Source organism: Odocoileus virginianus, chromosome 5 (assembly GCF_023699985.2).
Source record: "Odocoileus virginianus isolate 20LAN1187 ecotype Illinois chromosome 5, Ovbor_1.2, whole genome shotgun sequence".
In the NCBI taxonomy this organism is placed as follows: Eukaryota; Metazoa; Chordata; class Mammalia; order Artiodactyla; family Cervidae; genus Odocoileus; species Odocoileus virginianus.
Window position 1 is genome coordinate 59,659,866 of NC_069678.1, and position 17,390 is coordinate 59,677,255.

Sequence of the window (17,390 nt, forward strand, 5' to 3'; positions counted from 1 at the left end):
AACCTTTGTGAGTAGTGTTTAAGAATACACAGAAAATATTAAAAATGTCAGAAGACTTCAAATTTGGATAAATGTTGTCTTGGTTTTAAAAAATAGAATAAAAAAGAACCCCAGAAACACTGGACTGCTGAGCTTCACAACATTTGGGAATGAATTAGTAAGTCGATGATTTTTCAGTGCATAGAAAAAGCAATCAGTAATCGGCAGGAGTCAACTTGGATTATGTAAGAATAAGTCATATAAAAGTATGTTAATTTCTCTTTTTAATATGTTAAAATAAGTCCTAGAAAATATGTTAACTTGGGGAGGGTTGGTCAGAAAAATGCTAAACATAGTGTTTATTTTTTTCATTTCAGCAGCTATTTAAAACGAGTAAAATATCACTCTAGTAGAAAATTTGGAAAAGATAGTAAAAATATTACAGCAGATTGGGTAATAATATATAAAATAGTCTCTAATGAACAACTGGAAAGTCTCTAATGCCATATCAATCACATAGGCTTGTCTTATTTCTCTATGCTTCATATTAATCACTCAGATATATAAACGGGCTTGCCTGGTGGCTCAGACGGTAAAGAATCTGCCTGCAATGCAGGAGACCTAAGTTTGAACCCTGGATTGGGAAGATCCCCTTGAGAAGGGAATGACTACTCACTCCAGTATTCTTGCCTGGAGAATTCCATGTATAAACAGAAGTCTGACTTATCATTCGCATATTTCTAGAAGCTAGAAAAAGTAAATGATGTCTTATTTCTATGAAACCTTCTTGGATACTGTTGGTCTGACTCTGGAAGTGTCTGATACCCTGCTGGAGGGATTCTAGTTCTCATGGTGGGGCTACTTCTCTATGTCTAATATAAGTTTGTCCCAACCTACAGAAGATAGTTTTGCTTTTGTCACTATTCTGAGCAAGTTGCATGATTTGCAAAGCTTCCTTCAAGATCTAAAACCCTGCCTTGATGTTGCTTGTGTGTGCATGCATGTGCAGTCATTCAGTCGTGTACGACTCTTTGCAACTCTATGGACTGTAGCCCGCCAGGCTCCTCTGTCCATAGGATTCTCCAGGCAAGAATACTGGAGTGGGTTGTCATGGCCTTCTTCAGGGGATCTTCCCTACCCAGCGATCGAACAGGCGCCTCCTGCATCTCCTGCATCGACAGGCGAATTCTTTCACCACTGAGCCACATGGGAAGCCTTTGGTGTTGCTTCTCTCCTAGTAAATGAGTCCCTCTCACCTGTCCAGGATGCTATGGCCCCAGTAGAAATTCTCAAGAGCCAATGGCTGTCCTGCCTGAACTTCTGATTATCTCCCACCTGGACTCTTAAAAGCTGCGTATGCCTTTGTCATAATGCCAACTGTTTGTGTGAATTACAAAATAAGAATAATAATAGCACATAATACTACTGCACAAAGTTGTTGTGAGGAAGACAAGGCTTAGCACAGCACCTAACACAGAGTAATCATCAATAAATTGTTTGTGGAACTGAATAAAATTCAAATGTTTGATGAGTTATATAAGTTTAAATTGTTCAAAGACAGATTATGCCAATCAAAATGATAAACTCCTTTGTGGAAATGTTGATATTAGAATTAGACTGCTTCATGGAAATTTTGATACAAGAATTAGACCTCTGTCATGATGCTTGATAAAGGAATCCTGCATTAGGAGGGAGGTTGGACTCATATTTTATTCCACATAATTTTATGTGCATATAATTTTTCCGAAAATAATAATTTTTATTCTTCAGGGATTCAAGCATAATGTCATGAACATTATAAACATTCAGTATTTTATTTGAATAAAAAATAGCAATAGGTACTCAAAATACTATACCTCCATGACACCAACTGAAGAATATGTAGAGAGCTATTACCACGTCCCAATGAATTGTGACCTGATTCATGCCTGAAAGCAGAAAAAACCCTTTGTTGCTGTCTAGAAAAATATGAAAAATGTTTAAACTGTAATATTTAATAAAATACTAAGAGGCATAACATTTTTTCTAGCAGTTGTTTTTGATGAGAAACTTTAATTAGGAAGAAAGGAATGAAGGAAGGAAGGATGGGAAGGGAGAAGGAAACAGGGCAAAGAGTCGTCACTGGGGTGTGAGGAGGTATAATAAGGTGGAGGTGTAAAGCAAAAGAATGGAATTGTACACCCTTCAAAAATCAGTATGAATTACCTTCATAGGACATTCTGACCCTTGATAAAATATAATTTCTCCTGATCTTGTCTCTCTCATCAGAAATCTCTTTCTGCTCTAACTCATGATCCTCTATCCTTCTCCTGACCAGGTTCACATGTCTATCAAGCTCCAGAAATATTAGTCTTTCAGGAAAAGCCAAAAAGTTCAGAATTTCCAGAAGAGAAAAGCATTCAAAATGAAGAAACAGGAAATGAGACAAAACCTTATGTGTTACCACCAGTTAGATTTACAGAAATCCCCTTTATCTGCAGAGTTTAAAAGAAACACATTATAGAAATTCCAAACAATATTGCCATTAGTTTACATCTGGGGTTACATTATTCAGTTAAACAGTTACATGCATTATTAAATAATTAGGGTATTCAATAATCAGCATTATTCAGTTATTTTTATCTGTTTAATTAAACCTGAGCCTTTCATATAAAACAACAAAAACTCATAACTCATCAAATGGCACACAATATTTCATTTTTAAAAACTGAGGTCCCAAATGATTTATGAATATAAAGATCCCTTTCATGATTTGTTAACAACAGTAGATCTTCTATTTGTAAATAATAGGCAAAACAAACCCTGAAATATTCCTAGTTTAGGAGTTAACTACTCATCTAATAGAATATACACAATAATATCATTTAAAGCGATATGATATTAGATAATATTACAGATTCAGCTTCTATCAGTAACTCTGTATGAAATATCATACAAACTAATAGGAGAAGACAACTTGGCCCATGGATTTCCAAAAGGAAATAAAGCCGTTTTAAAGTCTTCAGAGATCATTATCTCTTTACCTTACAATCTGTTTGAAGCACATAATTCCACCTCAGAGCCAGGCTGCTACCCTCGTATCTGCGTCATGTCTTCTTTCCTCACTGCCTGCCTGTCAACGATCACTTCAGGTTTTCAGTGATGAGGCAAATGGAAATATCTGCAAAGCTCCGACCTACATTTCAGATTCTTGAAGAGGAACTCAAAACCGTCCAACTCAAAATGACTGGCTCTTATGTCACTATTTGGGAAAACCCAGATTACTGAAAGTGAACTGCTTTGTCAGTACTTTTTTTTTCCTCACCTTAATTTGAAATAATCTCATCCAAGAAGTAGAACACATGTTTATGTTTAATCTTTCAAAATCTTTGACACCAAAGATACAATGCTTAGTTTTAATTTGCAACCAACGTGGATATCCACTATAAATCCATTTCTTAAGAAAAGAAAGTTTAAAAGCTGCTATTGACCATTCATTTATTTAACAAGCATTTTTGAGCATCTCATATGTGCCAGGTATTGTTTGGGGTATTAAAGATATAATAATGATTAACTACAGAACAGCTGCTTTATATATTGCATTGTTTATAATAATAAAATTATAGATCAGTGGCTTTAAACTATTTATTCATGGTTTAACAGGATCCTAAAGTGAAAGTCATTCAGTCGTGTCCAACTGTTTGCAACCTCATGGACTATACAGTCCATGGAAATCTCCAGGCCAGAATACTGGAGTGGGTAGCCTTTCCCTTCTCCAGGAGATCTTCCCAACCCGGGGATCGAACCCAGGTCTCCCACGTTGCAGGCAGATTCTATACCAGTTGAGCCACCAGGAAAGCCCTAACAGGATCCTAAGACCAAATTTTTTTAAAAATTATCAATTATTTGGTTGATTTCTAGCAAGCATCACCAGGAGACCTTGTGGCACACCTTTTCTTCTCACCTCCTTATTTGTTCTACATGAATATCTTTTCACTCTTCATTCGGCTTTCTATTGTAAATGACGATTTACATTTCCTCCATTTCCTCATTTCCTCCACAGTGAATTTCTTGAAGTCAGAAACTCCATATTGTCTTTTTAGTTTTTTGTATCTTTAGTACCTAGCACATTAGAATATTATGGGGGAACATTTAAACATTCCTATGCTCAAAATTATTGTATCCAATGAAATCAGAATTTCTGTAAGTGGAAGTTGAGCATCAATATTTTAAAAAAACCTCTCTTGGTGATTATAATGAGCAGTCAGGGCTGGAGACCACCAGAATACATGAATAAGAGTGTCTTTGACTGTTAACTGGGTTTTAATGACTAGTAACAATTTTCTAAACTATGAAGAAGGGTATGGGAAAACATTTCACATACCAAGAACAATGGATTGGGACCGGCAAGTTGTTTCTGTAGGCTGAAGGATTTGAGCTGGAAAATTAGATCAGTGACAGAATATAATGGGCTTTGTATTCTTGTCTGTCCTCCACGCACTCAGGTGTACATCAGCACCTGACAGTTGCTGGTCAGGCTGTTGTTCAGTTGCTCAGTTGTGTCCAAATCTTTGCGATCTCATGGCCTGCAGCATGCCAGGCCTTCCTGTCCTTCACTGTCTTCAGGAGTTTTGCTCAAACTTATGTCCACTGAGTTGATGATGCCATCCAACCACTTCATCCTCTGTTGCCCCTTTCTACTCCTGCCCTCAATCCTTCCCAGCATCTGGGTCTTTTCCAATGAGTTGACTCTTTGCATCAGGTGGCCAAAATATTGGAGCTTCAACTTCAACATCAGTCCTTCCAATGAATATTCAGTGTTTATTTCCCTTAGGGTTGACTAGTCCGATCTTGCCCTCCAGGGGACGCTCAAGAATCTTCTCCAGCACCACAGTTCGAAAGCATCCATTCTTCAGTGCTCAGCTTTCTTTATGATCCAATTCTCACATCCTTACTTGACTACTGGAAAAAAACATAGCTTTGACCCTATGGACCTTTGTAGGCAAAGTAATGTTTCTGCTTTTTAATATGCTGTCTGGGTTTTTCATAGTTTTCTTCTAAGAAGCAAGCATCTTTTAATTTCATGGCTGCAGTCACTGTCCACAGTGATTTTGGAGCCCAAGAAAATAAAGTCTGACACTGTTTCCATGATTGCCCCATCTATTTGTCATGCTCGTCAGGCTACACAGCTGAAAGAAACCAAACAACAACAATGACAAAACCCCAACTTCCTTTATCTGAAAGTGTCAGAGATAACAAAGATTGTTAGGCAGAAAAATACATAATCAAGTTGGATCTTAGAAAGATATTTCTAATTACTGCATGGAGATTTGAATGAGGATAAAGAATCCAGTTAGGAGGCTATGGAAGAGCAAAGGCTGATGAAGACCTAAGGCAAAGCAAAGGCAGTGAGAACTGAGAGGAGGAAACACATGTGAGAGCTCCAGGGAGTCCCACTCAACAGGAGTTGTACAATGAACAACTTGTGTGGGGCTAAGAATTCAGGAGCACAAGGCTTGAATCTAGTGGCCATTTTGTTGACTCAGTAAATAACAGTATTAACTGAATGCACAAAAGGAGGCGTGAGGGTGGGAAAGTAATGAATTCGGTTCTGATCATGCTGATTTGAAGGGGCTTCCAGCATGTTCAGAGAAGACTGTCTAGTAAGCTGTTGGAGACACTGGTAAACCTGAGAGAGAAGTTTGAGCTGGAGATCTAAATTTAGAAGATTTCAGCATGTCAGTAATATTAAAAGTAAAATTAGGAAAAGAGAATTCAGAGAGAACATCCAGAGAGATAAGGGAAAACAGTAGGAGGCCAGAACCAGAAAATCTTGACCAAAGTACAGAAGAGATACAGGAAGAAGTGCATGATGAGTGTCAAAAGGTCAGAGATTAAATATGATAGGAACTAAAAGGCAGTGTTGAATTTGACAATAGTCAGTTCCCCCTGAGAACAGTTTCAGAAAAGAAATGAAGGTAGAAAGAAGATTGAAGTAAGTTAGAATAGAAAATAAAGGAGAGGACATCATCTAGTATTTCAGGAATTTGGACAGTGGAGATGAGATTGATGGATGCTCACTGCAAGTCAGTATCCACTTATTTATTTTAATGGGGGCTGGTGGTGGTTCTCAATCTACTCTTTAGATATTTTCCATGCATATCTTTGGTGACCAATCCATTCAAATCTCTTGTTTTTGTTGTTTAGTCACTAAGTTGTGTCTGGCCTTTTGTGACTCCATGGACTGTAGCCTACCAGGCTCCTCTGTCCATGGGATTTCCCCAGGCAAGAATATTGGAGTGCGTTGCCATTTCCTACTCCAGGTTCAAATCTTTAGTCCATTTATATTGGTTTATTGTTTTCTTATTATTGAGTTTTGAGAATTCTTTACATGGTTTGAAAACTAGCCCTTTCCTGAACATGTATTTTGTCCTAGTCTGTGGCTTATTTTTTTCATTTTCTTACCAATATTTTTTGAAAGAAGTTTTTGATTTTAGTGAAATCCAATTCATTAATATTTTCTTTTTATTTTTGTCTTGTTAGCCTCTGCTTATATTTTCATCAGTGGGTCAGTATATAGTCTTGCCTAATGTGTGTTTCTGTTTAAAGACAATCTATATTGTTGACTAGCACATAGAACTCAGGGTCAACAGCCCTATAATTCAAACCTGAACAAAGCTTACCTAACATGGATGTTCTTTTTAATGTACATTGCAGACGTCTTGCATTTCGGAGCACTAGACAATACTTTAGGACTGTATTTGGGGGCCATGTTGTATAGTGAAATCACCAAAAAAAGAAAATCACAAAATGTGAAAAATGTAGTACTAAATAGACTTGGGGCTTCCCAGGTGGCTCAGTGGTAAAGAATCCATCTGCCAATGCAGGAGATGCCAGTTTGATCCCTGGGCCAGGAAGATCCCCTGGAGAAGGAATGGCAAGCCATTCCAGTGTTCTTGCCTAGAAAATTCCATGGACAGAGGAGTCTGGCGGGCTAGCATCTATGGGTTCCAAAGAATCAGACACAACTGAGCACACACACCCACACACATAGGTAATTATACACAATATTTTACTTTCAAAATTTTTATATTTTGGAAGGTATCTTTTCACTGTCTTATAAGCCCACAAGTAATAATTCTGGTTTATTTCCTAAAAATCACACAATTTCAAGTTTTTCTGTAGCATTTGGTAAAAGTTTGGAATGGTTGTTGGATAAGGGAATGAAAAGGATATTGAGTGTAAAATGTATGATCTTGAAAGCAGCATATTAAATTAGTAAGTATATTTTGAGTTACATCACAGGGTAAATACATTATGCAACATTTGGATTTTTTCCAACTTAAAAAAGTATACTTTAGGGAATTTCAAAACAGAAGGGAACTACATAGTCCTTATGCAGTTGTGCTTTTCTATAAATTTACCTGCCTATTGTGGATTGAAAATATCTCCAGTTTCTCTCTGCATTGAAAACAAGAATTGTCATAAACTAACTGACCACTATTAATAGAAGGAACTCCTTCAAGTGGGTTGGTTAGGATCTTCCAGTTTAAGAAGTACATCTGGACCAAGACCTGAAATGTTAAGCTGTTGCCTAGCAACACTGATCTACCTAGTAAGGAGGAGGCCTAGAGGAATCTATCTTGCCTCAGAACTCAGATGCCATATATGGGAGAATGAGAAGAGCGAGGAATGGACTACTGGCCCTTGAAATGGGAATTAGTGACTCTCTGACTCTGATTAGAGGTGGAAAACCTACCACCTCTATATAGGGAAGTGATATGGCAGTCCCAGCATTTTTAAATGGGCCTGGCTTAAAGCAGATAATCTCATTAGAGAAGAAAACTAGGGAACTCTTGAATTTGTGCTTACATAGCAGGTGCACTATTTCTACTTTGATTATTATATTTCTTTGAAGTAGCTTTAGTAGGGGAGAACCTCTGAATATTATCATGTGTAAAGCTCCTAAGTCATCCCTTTGAAGGTATCACTAAATATGTAAATCCCATTAGGTAGACATGATTTGGGAGGCTTAAAATTTGTGCCATATTAATCTAGCAGCTCTGTATGGAATAAGGAAATCAGTATCATGAAAGGGTGGGGAGATTGATGGTTGGTGGGATGAACTGTTTTTGAAGGAGAGAAGATGACAACAGCTACACGATGAAGTCAGAGAAGTCCCCTAATTCATGGAGATGCTCAGGGCAGATATTTGTACATATCTGCATAATTGTTGGTAGCTAGGATACAGTGGTATAGCCCAGTCTTTCTCTACACCTGGGTGGAAAACAGGTATCCCCATTTGAGAGGGCTTATCTTACTACAGCGCCTCAAGTGTGACTGGATCCCTCCTCAGTGTCTGCCTGGGGCAAGACACATATCCACTCTCCTCCTTGGGCAGTCACCAGTAGATCCAAGATGATAGAAGAGGGCCTGTAGAAACTGCAACACAAATATAAGATAAAATGGGAGGGCTTCTTTTTCCTTAAGCAAATAACAAGAGTTATGCTTAGAAACAGGCTTCCCCAGTGGCTCAAATGATAAAGAATCTGCCTGCAATAAAGGAGACCTGGGTTCAATCCCTGGGTCAGGAGATCCCTTGGATAATGGAATGGCAACCCACTTCAGTATTCTTGCCTGGAGAATCCCATGGACAGGGGAGCCTGGCAGACTACTGTCCATAGGGTCGCAAAGAGTTGGACACGACCAAATGACTAATACTTATATTTTGAAACAATCTGTCAATTCATGGTAGAATGAAAGTCTAATTGTTTAATAGATGTTTGGTTAGGTAAGTGACTTCCTCCTCTCAACTTCCTCTCTCAACAACCAAAAAGGAGGCAACTGCATGGGTTGGCCCCCTGAAATTAAGGGTGAGACAAGAAAAAGCCATTGAGACTGTGAACAAAGCTGTTCAGTGAGCCAATCCTCAGGCCTCTTTAAGGCTGTTTCTGTATATACTGCATTAAGGGGCTTGAGGTTGGGGTAAAGAACCCTTTTGTGTGCGCCAATGTACTGATATTTGTGTGTACAATTGAAATGAAAAACTTATTTGGATGATTGACTGTGTTACCCTGCCCTTCTGTTGTTACAGGCCTAAGAAAGGGGCTACATGTTCCTTAACTACCTTCTATGTGACATCATAGACTGGCTAGGGCTTATGACTACAGAAGAAGATATTAATGGCTTTCAAGGACCCTGAAGTAGGAAAGAAGATTGTGTTTAAAAGTTACAATAGAGAAGGACAAAATGGTAGTAGAAAGATATAAAAGCAGGGAAGCAGAGGAACACACAGGAGGTTCACACTTCTGCAAGCTTCTGCCCTGAATGCCAACTCCCACAGGGCAAAGTTTACCTGATCTGTGTCAATGACTCAGAATAGGTTTCTCACCTGTTGCCTCCAGTTCCATCTTACACTTGTGACTCTCAACTAGATTTTATGGTACCAAATAACTCTGGTTTCCCTGCAGATCATTAAATCTTCTCCCTTTTTATGGCACCAGCATGCCTCTTTCAACTGCCCCTACTGCCACCCCATCACTGTCCAGTGGGCTTGGACCATACCGTATCACTTTGCTCCACCAGCAGTGCCCAGCTCACTGTCTGGGTGCGCTCTACTTTTCAGCACTCACAACTGAGTAATTACAAAAAGTACAATTTCAGTTCCACAGTTTTAATCTAAGAAGGTAACAGAAAATATTACTCATTTCAGAAAACTTTTTATCAAAAATGTTGAACTTGTTTTTCTAACTTCCTGGTCTTGAAATTATGTTTTAATTATCTTGACAATACTTTTACCTGGAAAAACTCATTCTTCAAATATGCCAGAGAAAGGAGGTGTTATCACTTTATTAATTTTCTCAACTACTGAATTAATAGTGCCATTATTCATAAAGAGTTATATAGATTCTTTGAAAAGAAATAAATACCATAAATCTTTTGACTCATCCAAAGGACAGTGCCTACATGCAACTGCTCGACATTTCTCAGTATCAAACACCTTACGGTTCATTCAGCTCTGTCAGAGGAATGGGTGCTACTGGCTGAATCATCACCATTTCCTGTGAGGTGTGCATTAAATGTCAACTCTACCTTATTTCCTATAAACTTTTTAGAGACTTAAGAATGCTCAGAAGTGGAAGTGAACTCAAAACTTTCAAAGTACACACTGGTGTATTCAGAATGGACAAGCAACAAGTACCTACTGTATCACACGTGGAACTCTCCTCAATGTTTTATGCCAGCCTGGATGGTGGGAGGGGCGGGGTGGAATTTGGGGTGAATGGATACACACACATGTATGGCTGAGTCCCTTTGCTGTTCACCTGAAACTATCACAACACTGTTAATCAGCTGTACCCCAATACAAAATAAAAAGTTTAAAATTTGGGGGGAAAAAAACCACCTTCAATGTACAACTGTAGCTCTTGGAGACTTCACGCATACTTTTAAGGAGATCAGTTTCAAGATTTTTAACTTCCTAATGTGCCCTTTCCTAAATTTGACTTCTCTGAGAATGAGCTGGGTTCATAGTAGTCATTCTTTCACTTCATAGAATGGTAGCCCTCCATCACAAATCTCAGCATTGTGCATGACCCTGGGTATAATTAACGCCAGGGTATCAAACAAACAGAGAAATGGGAGTACTGGTTTCAGGGAGAACTCTTTGAATAACTAATCAAGGCACTTTAAATTCACAAGGTTTCTGATCTTTTCTTGCATTGCATACGTATTTTAGAAAAGTGAAGCTTATTACAATACCAGTATTTCAGCCCATGTTGACTTACTCTAAATTTTAGCCAATTTGGGATATTTGGGCCCATTTTGAAATAGTCTAAATGCTGAACACCACGAGCAATATGGGAAACTTATGATTATCCTCTTAAATGTAAATAAGATGCTTGATGGACTATGATATTTTTTTCTAGATACATTGGATAAAATTCATGTGTAAAATTTTACTTGATTTATTTCAGATATGCTGTACTTTATTGAATAAGGTAAAGAACACTGATCACCAAAGAATTGATGCTTTCAAATTGTGGTGCTGGAGAAGACTCCTGAGAGTCCCTTGGACTGCAAGGATATCAAACTAGTCAATCCTAAAGGAAATCAACCCTGAATATTCATTTGGAAGGACTAATGCTGAAGCTGAAGCTCCAATATTTTGGCCACTTGATGAGAAGAGCCAACTCATTGGAATAGGCCTTGATGCTGGGAAAGATTGAAGGCAAAAGAAGAGGGCAGCAGAGGATTAGATGGTTTGGTAGCATGACCAACGCAATGGGCATGAGTTTGAGCAAACTCCTGGAGATAGTGAAGGACAGGGAAGCCTGGTGCACTGCGGTCCTTGGAGTTGCAAAGGGTTAGATACGACTTAGCAACTGAGCAACAACAATTGAATAAGGCAGCTAAAAGTCATTTATCAAACTATATCATAGCATATTTGTTCCTACTCAGACTTCTTTTGCTTATTTTATCTTATAAAATATTCAATAATTTCTATTGTCTATTTAAAAGGAAGCAAACTCTTTTAGACTTGTGTTTAATATTCTAGAGGTTCATTTAAAAATATGCAAAAGGGTACATAATTTTTAAAGTTTATTTTAAGGGTATTTAAGAAAAACATTTGGATTTCAATGTATGACAAAAACCACTGCAATGTTGTAAAGTAATTAGCCTCCAACTAATAAAAATAAATGGAAAAAAAATTAAAAAAAAAAGTGCACTGGAAAGCAGGCAAGCAATAAAAATGGGCAGAGGGAAGATATTTGTGAATATACATATTTACACATTTATATATACATATATCTGTAAATAAACAAGAGGTGGTGCTTACTCGAATCGATGATAGTAATGAGCCCTGAGCTGTGAACTGTCATTAGCAACTCATTGTATGAACAGCAGAATATAAATAATAACTGAATATTGTACTATATACTTAAAATTTATTAAGAGTAAGCTCATGTGTTTTTTACCAAAATAAATAAAATTTCAAATTAAAAAAAAAAAAGAAAAACATTTGGAAGACTACTATACTAAGTGCTCCCCTATACTCAGTTCAGTTCAGTTCACTCACTCAGTCATGTCTGACTCTTTGCGACCCCATGGACTGCAGCACGCCAGGTTTCCCTGTCCATCACCATCTCCCAGAGCTTGCTCAAACTCATGTCCATTGAGTCGGTGATGCCATCCAACCATCCCATCCTCTGTTATCCCCTTCTTCTCCTATCTTCAATCTTTCCCAGCATCAGAGTCTTTTCCAAGGAGTCAGTTCTCCACATAGGTGACCAAAGTATTGGAGTTTCAGCTTCAGCATCAGTCCTTCAAATGAATATTCAGGACTGATTTCCTTTAGGATGGACTTGCTTGATCTCCTTGCAGTCCAAGGGACACTCAAGAGTGTTCTTCAACACTACCATTCAAAATCATCAATTCTTCAGTGCTCAGCTTTCTTTATAGTCTAACTCTCACATCCATACATGACTACTGGAAAAACTATTGCTTTAACTATATGGACCTTTGTTGGCAAAGTAATGTCTCTGCTTTTTAATATGCTGTCTAGGTTGGTCATAACTTTCCTTCCAAGGAGCAAGTGTCTTTTAATTTCATGGCTGCAGTCACAATCTGCAGTGATTTTGGAGCCCCCAAAATAAAGTCAGCCACTGTTTCTGTTGTTTCCCCATCTATTTGCCATGAAGTGATACTATACTAGCCAAACAAAATCCATATGTGGAAAAATACACCAAAAAATGGTTTCTTTGGATTATGAAATTATGGATACTTTTTCTTCCTTTTGCTTTTCTGTAACTTCCTATTTTTTAGGATAAGCATATTATATATGATAATTTTTAAACATTAAAAAATACTAAACACATTAAGGACTAGGAAGTCTTTAAAGGGAAGGATATAAAGAGGAGATTCTTTCCTAGTCAATTCTAAAATATGAGGTAGCTGGAGGGAATTATATGCCTACTAATGGGTATATTTTATTTATATAAATCCAACTGAAGTGGAGGGGGAAGAGTTTTTATCCCATTATATTCTCCTTCATTCTTCTATCATCTTCTTTAAGAAAGATCTTGAGACTTTCGTGACTCAAAGAAAAGAAGGCTGTACCAGAAATTCAATAACAGTAAATATTTTTAAAATTGAGGTATAATTGACAAAATTGCATATGAAGTGTACAATGTGATGATTTAGTATATGTATACATATGTTAAATGGTTACCATAATCAAGCTAATCACATTTCCTCACATAGTTATTTTATCCTTCTTCTGTGTGTGTGTGTGTGTGTGTGTGTGTGTGTGTGTGTGTGCGCATGCGCGAGAACACTTCAGATCTAGTCTCTTAGCAAGTATGCAATATGGTATTATAAATATAGTCACCATGCTGTACATTAGATCCTCAGAAATTCTTCATCTTATAAATAAACGTTTGCATCCTTGGATCAATATCTCCCCATTTCCTCCACCCCACAGTCCCTGGGGGGCTTCCCTGGTAGCTCAGTTGGTAAAGAATCTGCCTGCAATGCAGGAGACCCCGGTTTGATTCCTGGGCCAGTAAGATCTGTTGGAGAAGGTATAGGCTACCCACTCCAGTATTCTTGGGCTTCTCTTGTGGCTTGGCTGGTGAAGAATCTGCTTACAATGCTGGAGACCTGGGTTTGATCCCTGGATTGAGAAGATCCTCTGGAGTAGAGAAAGGCTACCCACTCCAGTATTCTGGCCTGGAGAATTCCATGAACTGTATAGTCCATGAGGTTGCAAAGAGTTGGACATGACTGAGCAACTTTCACTTTCACTTCACTTTCACAGCCCCTGGGAATTACTACTCTACTCTCTGTTTCTATGAGTTTCATTGCTTTGGGGTTTTTTTTTTGATCCCTCATATAAGTGATACCCAGCAGTATTTGTCTTCCTCTGTCTGCTTTATTTCATTTTGCATAATGTCCTCCAGATACATCCATGTTGTTGCAAATGGCAGGATTCTGTTCTTTCTCATGGCTGAATAATATTCCATTGTATATATACATCACATCTTTTTTATCCATTCATCTTGTCAGACAAGTAGGTTGTTTTCATATCTTGATTATTGTATATATTGTATATAAAGGCAATGCACATGGGTGTACAGGTATCTCTTCAAGATACTGATTTCAGTTACTTCAGATATATACCCAGGGATGGAATAGCTGGATCATATGGTAGTTTAATTTTTAATTTCTTAAGGAACCTCTATACTGTCTTCCCATTGTACATTCCTAACAATGAATTGATGGCCTCCCTGGACCAACTGACGCAGACAGCGATGATGCACCACATCAAGCCCACCACCCAGCAGAACCTGGCCCTGCATCTGGCTGAGAAGCTGGTCAGCCTGGTGGAAAACAATGAGTGGTGTTTGACCACAGTGTGGTGGGTACTTATGGTTGCTACTTCTGAGACCAGAAAGGCGACTACTGCAAAAACGAGGGCTACGTGCACTGGGATCGCTACCGCCAGCAGCAATCTCTGACAGCCTACTGATAGCTTAACTTCTGTCTGCAATGCCCTAGATCATTCAACCTTTAGGTCCAGCTGCACCCCAGCCATTAAAGGTCTATTTAGAGTTGCTACAGTTCCTGCTTGACTGCATATCGCCAGAGAGGATTACTTTATTTACTAATCATATTCCTGATTTTCTATCGTGTGACGGTCACAGGCTCAGGATACAGGGATGGCTTGAGCATATCCCTGACTTCAAAGAGCTTGCTGTTCTTTGACATTTGACCAAAAAATTTAATAACATGTGATAAGTTATAACAGTGTTGTTTTAAGGTAGTAAAGATATTGAATAGGACTCTCCTGGTGACTCAGCCTGCAATGCAGGAGACCCAGGTTCAATCCCTGGAAATCCCCTGGGGGAAAGGACTGGCAACCCACTCCAGTATTCTTGCCTGGAGAATTCGATGGACAGAGGAGCCTGACAGACTACAGTTCATGGGATCACAAAGAGCTGGACACAACTCACACACAGACACACACAGACACACACACACACTGTCTTCCATAAAGGCTGTACCATTTTACATTACTACCAACAGTATTTAAGGTTTCCTTTTTTTCTGCACATCCTCCCTAATATTTGTTATTTTTTGTTTTTTTAATAAAAGTCATTCTAACAAGTATAAGGTAATATCTCTCTCTGTGGTTTTGATGTACATTTTTCTCATGATTAGTGATACTGAGCATCTTCTCATTTACCAGTTGGCTGTTTGTGTATATTTTTTTGGAAATATGTTTATTCAATTTCTCCACCCATTTTTTAATCAGATTGTTTTTCTGCTATTGAGTTATATGAGTTCTTTATACATTTTGGATATTAGCCCCTTATCAGATATGTAGTTTGCGATTATTTTTTCTCATTCCACATTTCTGCCTTTACTTTGTGTTGATCATTTTCTTTGCTGTGCAGAAGCTTTTCAGTTGAATGTAGTCCCACTTGATTACTTTTGATTTTGTTGTCTGTGCTTATGGTGTCATATCCAAAAAAATCATTGCCAAGGCAATGTCAAGGAGATTTCCCCCTATGTTTTCTTCCAGGAATTTTATGGTTTCGTGTCCTGTATTTAAGTCTTTAATTAATTTCAGTTAATTTTTTGAATGATGTAAGATAGGGGTCTAATTTCATTATTTTCCATGTGGATATCCAGATTCCTCAGCAACATTTATTGAAGAGACTTTATTTTCCCTATTGTGTGTACTTTGTCAAAGACTGCTTGATCGCATATGCATGAGTTTATTTCTGGGATATTTCTTCTATTCCATTGGTCTGTCTATTTTTATGCCAGTGGCACCATATTGTTCTTTTTTAAATATAAAGCATCATTTAAATACTCCTCTTCAATTTTTATGTTTATGTGCTCAGGGGGGATTTGCTGGTACATCCAAAAAATGACTGTTGTTGTTCAATCACTAAGTCATGTTCTACTAAATAATGCTTTTAGGACAACCATTTTAATACTCTAGTACTCAACATTCATCAAATTCTCAGTGACATTTCAACTTAGTGCTGGAAAGAATGCAGGAATGGACTTGAAAATTCAGTGTATAAGAAAACATACTATGTTCTATTGTCTAGTCTTCATGAAGCTTATATTCTAGCATGGGGAGACAGTAAGTAAAATAAATACGTGAATTATAGTTTTAGATGGTGTTACCATTTGGAGAGAAATAAAGTGGGAAATGTAGACAGAGTTCAGTGTGCTCAGAGAAGGTCTTGCTGGAATGTGATGTTTGAGTGAAGATCTGGTGGGCTTGAGTGAGGGGCTGTGGGTTTAATTTGAAGAAGTGTGCTTCAGACAGGAAGAACAGTGGAGGGGACAGATAGGGTAAGAAAAGAAGCTCTGGGCTGCTTTTGAGTACAGGTAAGGAAGCCAGTGTAGGAGGAGCTTAGTAAGCAAGGGGAGATGAAAGCAGGAGATAAAATCAGAAGGAAGTGAGGTTGGAGAAGAAACTGTCATGAAGTGGGGTGGTGAGTGATAGTGTCAGGCTGCGTGGGCTTTCAGCTCTTCTGACAGTTGAGATGAGAAGCTATTAGAGTGTTTTAAAGAGAAGAATGACCATGATTTGACTTCAAGGATTCTGGCCTAAGCAACTAGAAAGGTTGGGTGAAGTGGCCATTAGTTGAGATGGGATAAAATATCTTCTTCAAGAGGAAGATATTTTGCAGAGGAATGGGGTAGGGAATTTGGAATTTATTCTAGGACATGATAGCTTTAGAATGTCTATTAAGTATCCAGACAGGGATGTTGAATAGCCAGTTGGTCATATCAGTCTGAAATTCAGAGGAGGGATACAGATGAGATACAAAAATTTAAGTGTCTTCTGCACATACACAGAATTCAAAGCCACAGGCATGAGTGAGATTACCAAGAAAGTATATACAAACTAGAGATAGAAAAGGGAAGAAGTCCTAGGACTGAGCCCAGAACATTCCTATGTAAAGATATAAAGAAAAATAAACCAAGGCAAATTTTCCATCTTTAAGAAAGTTACCTGAAAATTCATTTACTTATGATTGGAAAAAAGAATTAACTATATATATATCACAAAGCTAAAGAATCTTAAAGCTAAAATAGATCTTAATCCAAAGGATGATCATAGTCAACCTGTTGACTTTTTGGCAACAAATACTTTGACCTTTAAAAAACTAGCTGACTCATTTGCTCCATTTAATTTAGGAGTTTAATTTCAGTCAAATGATGGAAAATAATTGAACTATGAACCTCCAGCATAAAGTAGGTGGATTAGAGTAAATATGGGCTAATTTGGATGAAAGAAGGGATCTAGTTTTAACTCAAGGGTTTGGGTGAAGTATCACTTAATTCCACATATATTTACTGAATGCTAATTATGTGTGAGACTTGTGAAAGAATTATTGAGGAAA

The 17,390-nt window shown here is 37.9% G+C and overlaps 2 protein-coding genes across 7 annotated transcripts in view; one reads left to right on the forward strand and one right to left on the reverse strand.

Annotated features, from left to right (window-relative positions):
- Positions 1-3,181, reverse strand: part of IL23R (interleukin 23 receptor) — a 71,809-nt gene extending 68,628 nt beyond the window's left edge. Inside the window, exons 1-2 of the mRNA XM_070467974.1 lie at positions 3,003-3,181; positions 1,836-1,907 (exon numbers count right to left, since the gene is read on the reverse strand). Coding sequence (XP_070324075.1) covers positions 1,836-1,905 — 70 coding nt within the window. The 5' untranslated portion in view covers positions 1,906-1,907; positions 3,003-3,181. The remainder of the gene's footprint in view (positions 1-1,835; positions 1,908-3,002) is intronic.
- The window catches only part of C5H1orf141 (chromosome 5 C1orf141 homolog), a 116,138-nt gene that overhangs the window by 32,789 nt on the left and 65,959 nt on the right, over positions 1-17,390 (forward strand). The window lies entirely within an intron of this gene.